This window comes from Bemisia tabaci, chromosome 4 (assembly GCF_918797505.1).
Source record: "Bemisia tabaci chromosome 4, PGI_BMITA_v3".
In the NCBI taxonomy this organism is placed as follows: domain Eukaryota; kingdom Metazoa; phylum Arthropoda; class Insecta; order Hemiptera; family Aleyrodidae; genus Bemisia; species Bemisia tabaci.
The window spans coordinates 26,601,843-26,619,250 of record NC_092796.1 but is presented as its reverse complement, the minus strand read 5'-3'; the positions used below and the strand labels follow the sequence as shown (position 1 = coordinate 26,619,250).

At 41.9% G+C, this 17,408-nt stretch overlaps 1 protein-coding gene across 1 annotated transcript in view; it reads left to right on the top strand.

The window, feature by feature from the left end:
• The window catches only part of LOC109044555 (solute carrier family 16 member hermes), a 45,452-nt gene extending 29,780 nt beyond the window's left edge, over positions 1-15,672 (top strand). Inside the window, 4 exon segments of the mRNA XM_072299583.1 lie at positions 7,806-7,932; positions 12,075-12,254; positions 14,259-14,733; positions 14,736-15,672. Coding sequence (XP_072155684.1) covers positions 7,806-7,932; positions 12,075-12,254; positions 14,259-14,733; positions 14,736-15,551 — 1,598 coding nt within the window. The 3' untranslated portion in view covers positions 15,552-15,672.
• The last annotated feature ends 1,736 nt before the right edge of the window (positions 15,673-17,408 follow it).

Genomic DNA, 17,408 nt, shown 5'->3' with positions numbered 1-17,408 from the left:
TTCAATTACAGCGCCAGGGGCCAGAGATTGTGTCACACTTAAAAAGTCAAAAAGCAAACTACGACTTGTGACGTCACTTGATGGCCTATATTCTCAGCGCTACCACTTCGGCACCTCGTTTGTCCATACAAATCACGTAACGCATTTTTTCGGCAGTTTTGACCCTCCCTCCCCCCTTCCACCTGTAACGGGGAAATTTTTCCCCCGTTTTTTAAGTTTAAGTTTATAGATAGTCGAAAAAAAAAAAAAAAAAAAAAAAAAAAAAAAAAAACCAGGGATAGGTCCCGAGCGAGCACGCTTAGCATCGCCGCGTCTGCGCCGGCGAGCCAAGGAAGAAATTAGCTGATGCTCGGCGTCGCGTCGCGTCGGTTCGAGCACCGCGACGCACTAGTAGGGAGCGCTGCGGCAACTCTGTCAATTTTGGGATATTTTCCAATATTTTGAAAATAAAAAAAAATTGCATTTAAATTTAAATTGTATAGATCGATAAAGGGAGTCAAGGCAAAGCCAGCTATGTAAATTTTATATTCTTAATGATATCTTGTATGCTCACAAAATCGAACGGAACTCGAGCACTTGTTTTTTTTTTGAAATCTAAAAACGGTGGCATCCCGGCCGAGCCCGGTGTCAGCTCCATAACAATTGCCAAATCGACCGACGGATAACTCGAATTACGTCCGACTGGTAGATTCTGAGCCTCAGCCGACGATCCCAGGTGCTCAAACGCAAAGGGGGTCCAACTGGCTTAGTTGCAATGTTGTGAACGAATTAGCAAAGCTTGTGTGCGATTCCGCCGGGCTGTATCGTTTCATCGACAGCACGTTATTCATAGTACTCACAGACCCCAAGTTAGCTGATCGAATTTTTAAATGGGCGGAGAACGTGAGAGTTTCTTCGGGCATACGACGATATTTCCTCCCTATTTGCGTAGACGACCACTGGTCTCTCCTCCATGTAGATGAGTCAAAGTCAACAGGTTCCCATGTCACAAGTCTGAGTCAGACTGGCAACCTGTGATTCATCCGCACATTCTTGAGATTCCTTGCTAATTGTAACACAAGACAAGGGAAAAATCAGTGAGATTACTGGAGAAGATCTTGGTGAAATAACTTCCAAGCAATGTAGTGCTATTACTTTATCCTACGTTTTTCCTAAATTGTTTCCCTTATGCATGTTCCCCCTCAAAGTCTTATGTTTTCCCTGATTCATGTTTCCCTCTCATAAGTATGTTTTCCTTATTCCATGTACCCGCCAGAGAGGGAGTTCAGTTGTAGTAATTGAAAATAATGTAGTGTTGAAAGTAATGTTATAAAGTAAAAAGATGAAAAAAAAAAATTGTAAAGTTAGTAATTTTCGTTGGTGACTCATAAGGACTTATAAAGGAGAGCTTTGTTTTCCCATATCGAGGTTGATATCTCTCTCGCAGCCCTCACTTACAAGATTACTCCGGACAACAGCCTGGCCGAACTGACAGACAGAGTACATAAGAATGAACTGGTATCTCAACTGTTCCCATTTAGGGTCAGTACGTCATTGATTAGAACATTCAGGAGAGAAAGAACCGCTTCTATTTCATTCCTCTTGACTATTCCAGCTTTAGAAATAGCAGGAGAGCCCCCTTTGACCAGGCATAACGCCATGAACAAGGCAATGTCATGCAAAGAGAGATTTTACACGGCAAACAGCATTCACTTCACCAACCACACAATCCCAGATTACACAGTGGGATTAGCTAGAACCAGCACCTCAGAATATGCGGATTAGCTAGAACCAGCACTTCAGAATATGCGTCTCTGACCGTCAACTTCAACGACATCGTGGCGTCCTGTCCCAATAAAGTATTCAATGGAAAGCAAGCTTACTTGAACCTGTATGACGGAATGCTCCCAATGCAGCCTAAGCGTCCTAAGCCAACTTTAAGCATCTACGAGTCAACGGGAGAGTTAAGCTTAATAAGAACCCCTGTTGGAAAAGCCATAGACATTGCTGCTATGCTCTCAGATTACCTGGACAAAGTGGGAGCTGATGGGAAAATCATCTCGAATTTGTTTCTGATGTCGTGGGGATTTGACAAAACGATCTGCAGACCTATCGTTGGGGCTTCCATAGGTGGAGACGTCAACGTTAAGAGATTGAATCCTAAGACTGCACACAGGATACATGTAATCTCGTGCTTTAAGAACACAACATCTGCTGTCAGCGTTGATGGTGCAAACCTGCAAAGATGGATGGACAAACATTCTTCGATGATTGATTTCATGTCGGTTGTCACTGCTGCGCGGGCAATAGGGTTAGTCGAGCTGGCATGCTCAGACAACTTCCATCGTGTGCAAAGAAAGAAGATCAACTATGCCATGCTTCCAGACTATCTGATTCGGACTAATCCCATTTTGTTCAGAATTTTGGACAATAACCTTTTTCAACTGATGATAGAGAAGCTGGCTGCTAATGTCACAGCTCACACCATGCTTAACTGAAGACATATATGCCCAATTCGTAGACGTAGAATAGATGCTGAAGACGAAGAAATGATAACGATCCAATACAAAGAAGGGGTCATCAACACAGACACGGTTGGGACTTAATTGGTGTATGTGCCTGGATATCTTGCCAATTCAGCTCTAGCCGGTGCCTCGACTGGGATGGTGACTAGTGTTCAAAAGGAGAAGCCTAAGGCAATCATAGATGAATCAAAGATGAAGTATCCTACGACGGCAGCGACGATATACAACAAATACAGAAAGACATCAAAGCCAGCCCATGCAGCCATTCTTTTTGCAATGGACACTGTCCTTGACATCACGGGAAAAAACCCGAATTTGACTGTCTTATCGGAAAAGTGGCGAGATGTCGCAGACAACTTCAGAGACGAGTTCCCGTTATGGCGAAGCTATGCCGCAAGCATCCAAGGCTTGTTGAGAAGATACATACCAAGGATACCACAGAAAACCTTCGAGGCTCTGTTCGGCGACCTCCCTTGTCTTATAAGAAGTGACATAATGAGTCTGGAGTTGTCCGATGATGAGTCTGCTCAGATCTTCATTCCTTTCCTATACTGCTCTGCACACGGAAGACTCAGGACACCAGACGGGTACACCCTCACATCAGCAATGGGTTTGAAGTACATTGCGCGTTGCTGGCATTTAGCCCATGAAACAAGAAAGCACAGGCCTGGATTCGGGAATCACAAAAACAATAGGACCGTATTTGCTGACATATATCAATCTCTCGAAATCTCAGCTCTCGCAGAGTTAACACAAGCTAACATGTGCCATGCAATATTTTCGTCGCTGGCTGCTACAGCTGAGAAATACTAAGTTTCCCTTATTGGGTTATGAAGTTGCACTTAACGATGCAATCGAGGCTTTTCTGAAAGGTCATGACAGCTCAAGGCTTATGAGGCATTACATGGCCATCCTCAACAGGATTCCAGTCCCAATTCTGGGGATGTAGCCAGGAAAGAACTTGAGGGTCTTCTGAGAGATGTAATCAGTTAACACCCTGAAAGCGTTTCATGACCAGGAAGACGTTGAAGAACTGTACACAGGTGACCCGGATGCATCTGGAGCTTGGGATTTGGGCAACATGCTAAACACATTCTTCGAAATACAAGTGGGTGACGCAGCTCCTGACGGTGCAGAATTGATGGATGATGAATACGATGAGGAGGTAGTTATTGCAACTGCTGCATTTCTAGAATTCGGCATTCACATTGCAGAGGCAGTTTTCAATGAGGAAGAGCCGTGTGAGATGGTTGACAGACCGTCTAGAGACGAAGTTGAGGAGTTTTTGTCATATTTGGAAGAAATTGGAGAGCAGAGAGAACTCACCGAAAGCGCCCCGATGGATGAGGCTGGATTACCTCAAAGATGAGTAAGGATTGTGTTCCACAAGCTGTGCATGTATTTTAAAATTTAAAAAAAAATTGTAAAGTTAGTAATTTTCGTTGGTGACTTATAAAGGTCCCTCCGATTGATAAGTAAATAAGCCACTTTATGAAGAACTTAGAAAATAAGTATGAAGGTTAGGAAGAATCAAACTATGTCTATATGGCTATTAAAGCCATAAATTCCTAAATTATCCTTGAGTCTTGATCCCTACTCTTCCTACCCCGTTTTCCTAAATTTCGAAGGGGAGGAGATCTGTAACGGGGAAATTTTTCCTCCGTTTTTTAAGTTTAAGTTTATAATAGTCGAAAAAAAAGCGAGGAATAAGTCCCAAGCGAGCACGCTTAGCATCGCCGCGCCTGCGCCGGCGAGCCAAGGAAGAAATCATCTGACGCTCGGCGTCGGTCCGAGCACCGCGACGCACCAATAGGGAGCGCTGCGGCAACTCTGTCAATTTTGGGATATTTTCCGGTATTCTTAAAATAAAATAAAAAATTGCATTTAAATTTAAATAGTATAGATCGATAAAGGGAGTCAAGGCAAAGCCAGTTATGTAAATTTTATATTTTTAATGATATCTTTGTATGCTCACAAAATTGAACGGAACTCGTTCACTTAGTTTTTTTTAAATCTAAAAACGGTGGCATCCCAGCCGAGCCTGGTGTCAGCTATTCCGATCCAGCAGATTCTTAACGAGTGATCAAGTACGTCGATCGAGGCGAGCTTGCATTTTTCCTCTTACCTATCGATTCTTGCTTGTCGTGTCTGCGGTTGGAGCAAATAGGCGGTACGGTGGATAAGGCTTTACCGAAGATTTGCTCCAGCTTTGGACCTCTTAGGTTTCGGTTGCGTGGGACGTGGTGCCCGAGCTGAGGAGCATTACCCCTGCAAACGTCATGTAAGAGTAGAGGCCTTTCCTCGGTGTGGAAAGCGTGGAGCGAGGTGCGCGAGCTGAGCTGCATGTCTCTGCGAGCTGAGCTGCATGTCTCTGCGAGCTCTCCTGAGAAAAGTAAAAGTAGTAGACCTTAGATTTTGTTGGTGGTGATCTTAGAGATGCAGTTTATTTTTCATACTTTCCGAACCACTTCCCCTCGAGTTTCGATCAGAATGTCTGTAGAATTTTAAGAATGAATTATATATGTGGATATTATTGACAAATCTCAATTTAAATTAAATAAATACTTGTAAGTTGGAAAACACGCTTTCAACCTTTGACGCAAGTAGTGAATAAGTAGTGATGCGCGAGCTGAGCAGCATCAGACGGATCTCTGCTAAATTCCCTTTCCCCTTCGAGTTAAAATTGTTCTCTCTCTAATTTCGATTTCACTCTCTATTCTTTTTTCTACGGCGCACAGTGGGACGAAATGGGTAAAACCTCGGACATGGGGTGTTCTCATGTTTTGCATAAAGATGTGATGGAATGTGTTCCTAAGGATCCATATTATATGAATCTAGTGTTGGTTTGATGATTTTTTCAAATGCTTTTGCTCCCTGGACTCCTGAAGTTGACATTTTCTGTAACGGCCGATTTTGCTCTGTTTTCTAAGGTCGGTTTCCATACCTGCCTCTTCGAGTGACGATAATTGACACAAATATGAATGCTTGGATCTTATTCTAGAGTGTATGAAGAACATATTTCACTATTAAAAAGTTAAATTTACTCAATTGTATACGTTGTAATGTCTGATCAAAGATGACCCTTCCGAAAATAAGAAAATAAATGTTTGAATAGACTTTTAAAAATTTCGCCGCATTTCGCCGTCCAATCATGCATAAGGCGTGTTCCAGTGATCCCCCAGGATGAGGAATCCGTCGTATTTGGCTGCCGCCAGCTGCCGCTTTGAGAGTTACATCGATTTTTGTCCGAAAAAGTGAGGGCGGAATTCGCTGTTTCTCTACATCTTACTTGATTATCTTGGCGTCTTAATACACTCAGTCGGATTTTCATTTTAAAACTTGATGTACTTACAGTATTTTCATCGTAGAATTCAATTTTGACCTTACTTTTGCCCATTTTTTGGCCAAAATTCATCATTTGATAGGTTCGCGAACTCGCGATCGAGGCGGGGAAACAGAGCTGTTTTTGCTTTTATCTTATATGATTGTTTGGCATTTTAAGGAGAAAATAAAAATGTTGAATGTTCTATCAATACCTTTGAATGAATTATTCATCATAGAAGGGGTTACATCCCCTGACCACTTCGCAGCCCAACCTCCCGAAGCGCTTGGCGCTTCAGGCGTGGTATATATAAAATCCTTTACAAAGCGTTGGAAGTGTCCCAGCTGATTCTGAGATATCGTGATTCGTGATATGAGATGGACCGATTTACCGTGCAATTTAATCTCGTTGTTAGTGTTGATCTTTAATTTTCCGTGTTTCGTGTTGTTCCGTGTTCCGTGTTTTCTGTTTGTTTAGATATAATTCCTCAAATAAGAAGAAATCAAAAGTTCTCGATCCTTAGGACATCCACCGCGAGCTTTTGATTTCAGATCTTCATGAAGATAGCGGTGTCGATCTTGATGAAAGAGGGTACTACCACAATTAATCGGGGTATTACCACAATGAATTGGGGTATCACCACAATTAATTGGAATTGTCCATATCATCCAACAGTTGGGACTAAACCCCTATCTCTTTTTTTCAGTGTAGAAGGTAACGATAATACCATATTTTTTTCATAATCGATATAGAAATATGAGCATTCATTACATTGAGAGATCACATAGTATCGATAAAAATTGCTTCCTCAATGAAAATATCACAGGAAATCAATAGTTGCAACATGAATTGTCAATCGGAACAGATAAAATCTCTGCGTAAATTTTCTTTGTGCATTCCGATCGATTATTGAATAAATCCTTCAAAAGCACGTATGCATGAGAAAAAAATAACAAAATTAAGCTCAAAAAATTGGTTCTAAGATGAAAGTATGATCGTGCATCAACGATTTCAACACGTATTTTTTACCAGAACGAGTTATTCTATCTTCGAGTAACTTTTCTTTTCACATTTCTACCTGAAGTTTAAAAAAAAAAAAAAAAAAAAAAAAAAAACCAAAGTAGTGTAATTACGTTAACATACAAACAATTCTAATGTCAAAAATGAATTCTACGTTCAAAATACCATGATTGCACCAAATTTCAACACGAAATTCCGACAAGAATGAGTAAAATTTATCTTTGAGCAACTTATCTTTTTATGTTTCCGCTGAAAGTTTGAAAACCCACAAAAATCGTGCGTTTGCGTTAACATATCAAGAAAAGTAAGGTCAGAAATGAATTCTACGATCAAAATACCACAAGCCTGCGAAGTTTCAACACGAAATGTCCACAGGAACGAGTGAAATTTATCTTTGAGTAACTTATGTTTTCACGTGTCTACTGAAAGTTAAAAAGAACCCCCAAAATTATGTGTTTCCGTCAATAAATCAAGTAAAGTAAGGTCAAAAATGAATTCTACGATCAAAATACCATAAGATGCCCAAGTTTCATCACGAAATGCCCATTGGAACGAGTGGAATAGTCGAAACAAGTTGGGGAGCAAGGCGATGACCGGGCATTTCCTATGCTTCGCTCCACCGTGCGGCGCCCGAATCCAGGCATCCCACTGCCAGTTTATCCGGCACCTCGAGTAACGTTGGTAGATCTTACCAGAGGACGTATGTGCCTCTGATGACCTGAACCTGTTTCGAAGAGAAGGGGGATTTGCCTCGTTACACCCCCTGCCGCTCGTCGTATTAGGCGTTCGAATTTACCTAGTTCGATTTACCTATTAGTCTCCTCAATGGGTTGCACTCCTTGCAAGCAACAGGCATTGAGTTAATTATGAAAATTAAGTAATTATCAAATCAAAATTAAACATCTGTTATACATTGAAGAAGTGAATAGTTTAATGTGTTTCTTTCCGTTTTGTTTCAGGCCCTTTAGCCAGTTATTTATCAAGCAAATATTCTTACCGCGCTGTGGCCCTACTCGGAGGACTGATAGCTTCATTAGGGATAATTCTGAGCTCTTTTGCAACGACCGTCACTCATCTTGTTCTATGGTAAAGCATAATCTATACTTAGTAAATATTCGAAAGATACAAAGTGGATGATTAACATTAAATAGTTCCGTTATGTTTTACGGATGGGGAAAAGTTTTTTTTTTTTTTTTTTTTTTTTTTTTTTTTTTTTTTTTTACTACTTCAAATACCACACAAGTGGTAATCCTTGCGCTGATTTTTATTTTAACAACATGCTTATTTTACTGAAAATGCCTTCACCGGGCAATCCTGGAATTGGGTGGGATGCACATGAGAAGAACAGGAAAAGAAGGAAATAATCCACACCAGGTGTATCCCTAATTAGCGAACTTTTAATTTTGAAAGACTGAACTTCCGAGACATCTCACCACAAACAAAACAAGGGATATCGATAGGGCCTTTTTTGGGCCAAACCTGAATTCCCTCAAATCTATACTTTTTGGCTAATTGAATCTATATTTTACGGAATGCATCATGATTTTGTCATTTTTGGTCTCTTTTCCGGGTCTGATATTGGCTTTAACATCGATCTGGAAGCCTATCTCGGCGAATAATTCAAGGTTTGCCAAAATCGAATTTGTTGTCGAATTGATCGAATGGCAAAAAATCCGCATTTTTCACCAAAATCGGTCTTAAAACTCATAAGTAGGTCTGTGCTGGACCTGCAAAAAAAGAGACTGGGAATAACGACATTATGATGCATTTCGTGGAATATAGAACTTCAATGAGCAAAAAATTGCTGAGTTAAGGCAATTCAAGGTAGGCCCAAAAATGGTCCTCATCCATTGCCTTCCTTTGGGGCAGACCCTGATGTGCCTTGTCTTCTCTTCATCTTGAGTTCTTGTATAAGCAGATACTGTCGTGTAAACTTGAAAAACCTCTATTTTTCAAGAGGTGAAATTTGCAATAAGTTCATTTTTACCAAGTATTTGTCCTCATTTTTTTTCTTTTAAAGCAAATCTACCGATATTTTTCGAGGAACTTAAGAAAAAAATTAGTTCGGCGTTAAAAATCATGCAAAAGCAGGGCCGGATATAGGGGGTGGCCACATGGGCCGCGGCCCGTGGCGGCAAATTTTACAATTTTTTTAAATGTAGGTATAAAAAAAATCCGGATTCAGAAAAAAAATTACAAACGAAAAAAGGCGACAACATCTCTCATTTCCTGAGAGTATAGTAATTTCTAATTTTGTCATCTCTCGGTGATACAAGGAACAGCACCTTTAATTAGTCAAGTTAAAAGAGAAATCAAACACCCAATTTGGCCTGGAACGGCGCGGCCCAGTGAGCAATGATGACGAGGACTTGAAATGAAAAGGAGAAGCCCTCGGCACGGTGGTCGGCATGTAACATTGTAACACATATGTATTAGCGCCTACACAACTGCATGAATACTTCACGCATTGCGCCAAACACAGTGCGGTCAGCGCGGCACGGCGACGGCGGAAGTTAGGATTATTAAACCACATTAATGTTTGTTCTTTCATAATTTTTTCGTTTATTTCTTATAAATGAAAGGCCTTGTCCACACAGAGATAGGTTAACGCAACTTAATTTTCGCGCAAAGTTCCGTGAACTTTTGCTAGTAGCGTAGACAGGACTTTCGCAAAAAATGTGTCCAACACGAGTAAACGCGTCTTGTGCACCCCTCCCCCTGTTGGTTTTCATTGATGTTTCCAAACGAATGAGAAGGGGGCGGCAAAATACAAGCGGCCCATGAGCGGCAAGTAGGTAAATCCGGCCCTGTGAAAAAGTTCACAAAATAAAATCGACTTAGTCTAATTTTTTAGGAGAGGTTAAGCACTGTTCATCACTGACATTAATTTCAGCGAGAGGGCCTTACGCTGTCCTTATTACGACGCGAGCCTTTTGATTTTCTGAAAGCACACGAGTGTTAAAAGTCGCGTTGAAATACAAAATAATTATGATTTGGTCTAGAACTGCACAGGGGTAAAACACGAGATAAAGAATGGCCCGTTGCATGGAAACCTTCCAACGTGGGTTCATTCGTCGCAGGTGCAGGGTCAACTACCGAAATCGAATCGGATTCGCTGGATACCTATTGACTTCGTAGAGTCATTGACATGCATCTATTGAACATATGTCATGATGCGGGGAGGGTGGCTTCGCATGACGCAAATACATTGGCGGAGCCAGCAAATTGGCAACATTGTCTTTTCACCATTTAAACCTATGGAACTGTATCGGTTTTTGAAGGGGCCAGGTGCTCCGACAAGAATCGATTATTTAGCATAGGTTTAAATGGAGGAAATTCGGTGTTGCCAAAGTGCTGGATCCGCTTCTGCGCAAATAGTCGTAAGATTCCAATATCGAAAGTACCAAGACCGTTTGATAAGCATTAAGAGAGGTTTGACCAAGTGTGAAGCATATGCACTGCCAGAGCGCAAAACCACGTAACTACATTGCGATGTTCCAAAATTTTCGCATTTTTCATGTTTCTGAGCTAAACAGGCAATTTTTAGAGCATAAGGTTTGGACGGAATATTCTCCTGGCAGGCCGGGAAGTCTGCAACGCCGTAAACACAGATACGACGTTTTCCACTTCGGACATCGATATGTACAAGCAGTTGCATTTCAACTTCTGCAATGGACCACTAGATACGGTACGAATTTCAGCACTTTGATACATGTTTCTTAACCGAAATTGTACGTAAAACAGGATGCACACAACGAAAATTACCGAAATTAACTCCTTACGAAGATATTTAATGATTCTTGATGCGTGAATTCAAACCACCCGCTCATGAAAACTCAATGCTCTACGTGATTCACATCGCGCGCTAAACGTTATCATGACAGTCTCTGCGATATAAAAATCTGGCAACCTCAATCTTGACGCTTTGGCTCAGTTATTGCAAATTGCTAATAGTTTGAACAACACATGGTGGGAAATGAACATTGCTCGATTGCGAAGCTTGCTGAAACCGTTTTAGTGGGCGATTTGACTCATGTAGAGCTTTGAGTTTCTTGTGAGCGGGCAGTTCAAATTCCTCGTAACCAATGTGAAAAAAAACGTTAATATCTTCGTTAGGAATTGGTTTCAGTAATTTTCGTTGTGTGAATCGTGTTTTACGTGAAATTCTGGTTAAGAGGCATTTATCAGATCGCTTAAATTCGTACCTTGTCTCGTGGTCCATTGGAGAAAATGAATGAAATGTTGATGAGATCGAACATAACACAGCTCGAATAAGATTAGTTACGCGAGGATCATAACTATAAGTATCGGATTAAGATAGAAATATTTGCGAGGATTTCATTTAGGACACTTAAGGCTAATCTAGACTGCTCAGCAGTAAATAGAGCGAGGACCAAAGAAAAAGTTATTGTCAAATAAAAATTGATGTAAAATAACACTGTAGGATATAAAAGTAGGTACTTATATAACGACTAAACTGAATCCGTGAAGTAGCCAAATAATCGGCCGTTTGACAACATGTGTAAATCAAAGCACTTCAAACGCTGCCACTCCAAAATGAAGTTTCTGCAAAAGTATCCGGGATTTGCGATTTAACTCATCATCGTTGCGTAATATTTTGCGAGAGAGATAAATATGGCTCAGATTTTCTTTTAGATCAACTTCCAAGCTCTTGAAAAGCTCTCTAATTGTGAGTTGAAATCATAACAGGGGTGCGAGAGCTCACTCCCAGATTCATTAAGCAATGAGAGTTCTGAACTTATTGGTTAAGACAGGAAAAAACACTGAAAATTATATACTGTACGTAGATTGCCGAAGTGTGAAACCACAGATCTCCATTGCGGCGTTTCGAAATTTCCGCCCCTGTTTTATTTTTTCGAAGAGGAACAAGCAAACTAAATAGACTGAAATCAATACAGAATATTCTGACGACACGGAGGAAAAATCAGAGGAGTTTTCAAGAAATTGAGTGGACTAGTTTTCCACGGAAAAAATAAAGTATGACAGGAAGTCTGGAACGTTGCAAACAATGATAAGTGGTTTTGCACTTTGGCTATCAAAATGAGCCTGACTGATCCTTGAAATTGCTCAATAAGAGACAATCGTAAGGACTCTCACGTACTCAACCGATTGAGAAAATTGCGATGTCTCACAAAAGGGGGTTAGGTGGCTGTATGCATTGTGCGACTGCATGACAGCTTGCATTGATTTTTAATTTTGGTTTTCAGTTTTGGAGTGATGCTTGGAGCAGGCGCAGGATTGTCGTTCCCACCCGGAATTTTCATCACGACTTCTTACTTCGTTAAATATCGTGGTTTCGCCAACGGCATTGCTATATCCGGCAGTGCCCTCGGATCTATGTTCCTACCCGCATTTATTGGATACCTGCTTAATAATTATGGATATCGGTAAGTTTACGGTTTCAGATCTCAGTAATTTGCTTTAAGTGGAACTGAAGTCCCGATTATTGTCGATAAAGCACTAGCGTAGGGACAGATTAAAGTACTCCATTTCATGCTCTGTCTTCACAACTTTTTTCGGAAAATACTCCGAACAACGGAGGTCCGGAAATCCAATTCTCAAGAAATTATTGTAAAATCATAAGAGGAACGCGTAATGCATAACGCAATACGCGAGGAGTTCGACCGCGAAGCGGTTCGGATGCGTAAACGGTCGATGTGAGAAATTACCGCTAACTCGATCTAAATCAGAGCCGTGGAAGATGGTTGACGTTATCCATCACTGGTATTGGCTAGGAAGTTTTTCTTAGCGACCTAGTTTGTTTACGACAGGAACAACTAATGAGCAAAATTTTAGGCACTTATTACTAAATGAAAGTTGAACACATATCGATCAATCAATGTCATCAAGTACACCCACTAAGTCAATTTTACATCCATTGGTCATCAACACAGTTTTGATGAAGTTCACGCACTTTTAGAAAGCGGCAGGACCCACCTCCTGGATTCTTGCATTTACTTTAAATGCTAAAATGATGTCACGCGTTCTTCTGTCGCAGTCTAAGAGAGCGTGAACTTAACATGTAGAAGTGAATGGTACATAGTTAGGATAGAGAATGGTTCTTTATGGGGGAGGGGGTGTAAAAGGTAGAGAATGCAGAAGGGGGAGCCAAGGCAAAGAAACAATGGTAAATAACCATCTACATGACTTCTGGCTTCTACCTGGGTGACTCATCCATTCGTGGCGGCGACTTCAATTCCAAGCATCGTAACTGGAATTCCCACAAAAATAATCGACGAGGAACCATATTAAAGTCGGTGCTTGATTCCCTAAAAATCAATACATTTAATGGAACAGATCCAACGTACTGGCCTGGCGCTTTGGCCCCTGATATGTTATGTTTTTTTAAAGCAAAGGATTGGGGAAACATTATGCACTCCCCGAGGACACCACAGATCGACCCTCGGATCATTCATTAGTTGTCTTATACGTATCAATGAACTACATTTTCAATCAAAAAATCCATAAACTCTACAATAAATCGACGAATTGGGACGTATTCCGAGCGGAATTCGACTCGAAAATATCGCTGAAAAAACTTGTCTCGATAGAAGAAATCGATAATCAAATAGCTCATATAAATCAATGTATTGTTGAATCACTCACCAACTCCACCTCCTCTCCGATCGTGGTCCGATCACCAGCTAATGTCCCACTCCAGATCTGAGAACATGAAGAAAATTAAAATGGAGTTCGTAATTAGAAGACAGGGAGAACTATACTTGTACGTATTTCTGCTAAACGGAACCAGAGACAGGTGGAAAAGAAGGGGTGTGCTCTTTAGTTGAGGGCCTTGAGAATGAATGAGAATTATAAAGTGCCAGTTACGTCAGCGGCGACGTGGTCACCCGTGGGCGTCTATAACTCATGAGCCACGTCCACAATGCTCTTGACACATGCCCACGGCCCATGAGTGCCGCATACAGTTGGCGCTTAGTAGTTCTGTTTTGGTACCTACAATGTAAAATTCAGCTTTTCTAGTTCCTCAAAGGGAATCACGCCCACTTTTACATTGTTTCTTTTGCAGCTTCCTGGAGCACACCCCAACCCCATATTTCCCACTCGTCTGTACACTGGGGAAAAAAGTCGCTTGGATCTAGAGTCCAGACTCTTGAAATCATTGGCAAGAAAAAATACTATTGATTCAATCGGATTTTTGCTTGAATCAAAAGGAAATCCGCTTAAATCAAGAAGCTTGGCTCTTTAATTCAAGGAAAAATCTGATTGAATCAAGAGTATTCTTCTCTTGTCAATGTTATTAAGAGTCTGGACTCTAGATCCAAGCGACTTTTTTTTCCAGTGTAATTCCGTTTAGCAGCAATACGTTGACTTGTTCATTATGTTCACCATTTTTTTCGCAATTTAAGTGCTCCTTTTTTTCTGTTTCACAGAGGCGCTGTCTTGATCATAGGAGGTCTCACCCTGAACGTGCTGGTGGGCGCCATGTTCTACCACCCCGTGGAGATGCACATGAAGAAGGTCTACGTGGATAAATCCAAACGGAAAGAGGAGGAGAAAGACTCGAAGGCGGAGCAGCAACCCTCCAACGACACGACGGACACGAAGCTCGAGACCATCACCGACCAGAGCAGCTCCAACGGCTCGATCAGCGCCCTCGTCAAAGAACTGAACCTCTCGCCTCCCACCGAGATCATCAGCAACGGGCTGGAGCAGTCCAAGTCCGACTACCTGCTCAGCAAAGACCGGGGAAGAACCTCCCCCTCATCCCCGCCGACGCCATCGCCTCCCCGCGGAAGATCAGCGTCCGCTCCGGGGTCTACGACGGCCTCCCCATCCAGAAATTCGGGAGCACCGGCCAGGTCTTCCGCAAGATCTCAGTCAACTCCAAGAACCCCTCGGTCGTCTACTACGTGCCGAGCTCTCGCGGCAAGCGGAAGATCAGCACCGTCTCGTCCTCGTCGCTCCAGTACGTGAGCACAGCCTTCCACGGGAGCACGCTGGTCGGCCTGAACCCCGAGTACTCCTCCAAGTCGAAGAGGAGCCAAGGCTGGACCGTGCTGGACTGCTGCAAGCCGAAGAAACCGGCGCCGACCAAGCCCCCGGCCAAGAAGAAGACGTCGACCCTGAAGGACGACTACTTGGCGCTCCTGCGCGACCCCATCTTCATCATCATCCTCATCTCGAACGGCTCCAACGCCATCGGGTACACCAACTTCACCCTCCTGCTGCCCAAGTACGCGGTGGACTTGGGCTACAGCAAGTCCCACGCCGCCTACCTCTTGTCTGTGATAGCCGCCTTGGATCTGATCGGTCGCGTCGGCGGGGCCGCCCTCTCCGACTGGCTCAAGGTGAGCCGGATCGTGTACTTCACCGGCGGACTCCTCGTCTCTGGCATTTCCTTGTTCATCCTCCCGCTCATCCCGAGCTACGAGGCGATGGCCTTCGTCTGCGCCATCTTCGGCCTCGCCTCCGGCACCTACGTCGGGATCACGGCTGTGGTCATGGTCGATCTCCTCGGGCTGGAGCGACTCTCGCGATCCTACGGGATAACCCTCTTCGTCAACGGCGTGCTCCAGCTCTTCGGGACGCCCATTTGCAATGTGTTCTACGAGTACTTGGACTCGAACAAGATCCTTTTCCACGTTCTCGGGCTTTCTCTCATCTTCGGAGCGTCGGCGTGGCTCTACTACCCTTTCGTCAAACCCAAGCAGACTGATGACTGAACTGTATCCCAAGACTTTACAACGCTAGCTACGTTGTATGACTATTGACTTTATTTGTGTATATTTTGTTGTTGAATTTTTGTGAATAGATCATAGAAATATATTTTTCTACGTGATTGAATACGGCGTTGTTTTTTCCCTGTCACCCGAGATGAAAAATATGAAAGTAGGAAGTCGTACTTGAATACTGTGTTGATTGCTTCATGGCTTTCGAGTAACAAAGGATATTTTATTATTTATTCTTACATAGTTAAGTTGCTTTTTCAAATACTTTGAATAGATACCAGTAACCGTAATTGCAGGCCAGGAGCCCTATTTTCGTTCTAATGTGTGGGATTGAACCCTAAAATCTCATGGAATCAAGCCATCACTGGAAATAAAAACACATTGTATCTAGAGTCCAGACTCTTAAAAACATCGACAAGAAAAAATACTCTTGATTTAATCAGATTTAAGCTAAGATCAAGAACCAAACCTCTTAATTTGAGCGGATTTCCTTTTGCTTTAAGCTTAAATCTGATTGAATCAAGAGTCCTTTTTTTTGTCAATGTTTTCAAGAGTCTGGACTATAGATCCAATGTGTTTTTTTCCAGTGATGGTATACCAAACTCGAATTCTATAGAACAATAACGGAACATTTTTGGCTTATTGTTCCGTATTTATTGCCACCAAAAAAACAGGAACTGGATTATCTATTTGCCCCTTATTGAAAATTGCATCAATAATAGTGTTAGTGAAAGCACTGGTCGTGCTTCAGTGGAAATAGTCATGCTAGTCACTCTCCTGAAAATTTCCAGTAGTCAGTAGTAACATTTCCGCCATAATCTTTTGATCGCAAGGCAAAATTAACCTTAGCAAAACAAAATTTTTATGTAAATGCAGAAAAACGTAGCAATGGTCATGATTCAAAAGTTTTAAAGTTTGAAGAGGGTCAATGTTATTTTCAAGTTTCACTACTTGTCCGATGCTTTGAAAAGCGAAATAGGCAAATTTTTCCACCTGTATCCTCCATGACGGCCCATTCAGACTGGGTGAACCACAAGGATCAAATGGTTTTGAAGTCATAAACACAGACACAAACGAACTGAAACGTATCTAAAATTTCTCGCATTTTGGTCCAATCACAATGTAATCAATAGTGCTTGTTCATTAAAATAGTACCATTAATGTTTTTTTAACTCCTCTCCCGAATCTGAACGACACCTTATTGGCAGCATAGAGCGGAGCATTGCGAGGTCACGCCTCGCGCCATCGCGCCTTCGATTTTTGCAGATGCCGCACGGACATCCATCAAGCACGAATAGTTGTATCTCTGCGCCGTCATCAACGCGCGTCCTTTCCCCTGCTCTATTTCCATGTTATTTTGGCTCCGTTTATTTTATTTGGATTGCATTTCGTAAAAAGGAACCACAAGCATTCCAATGTCGCTAAGATTTGCAAATAGAAACTGATCATCTGAAAAAGTTTTATCATTACTCCCTATAAATTATGAATTCAAGACGAAAATCACCTTTGTAAATTTAATTTTTTTCATGATTTCTGTAAATTTTTGCAAGGAATTTAAGTTTTTCAATCTTAGCAACATTGGAATGCTCTTGGTTCTTTTTTGCAAAATGCAATCCATTTGTAGTGGTGTACCATATCCATTTGTACTCTACACCTTGCACTCTCTGAGATTGGAAACTTTCACGTGACCTTAGATTTCCTAAAAACGTGTCTGCCTTGCTTTGAAAAAACTTATTGTTCCACAACCTTCCGTTGCCTGGGCAATTAATAACTGTGGATTTACCCAGGTACCCTGGCGCAACTATGTGAACCAAGTCTAAGTCTTAATCTCGGCGAAAGACAAAGAAAAGG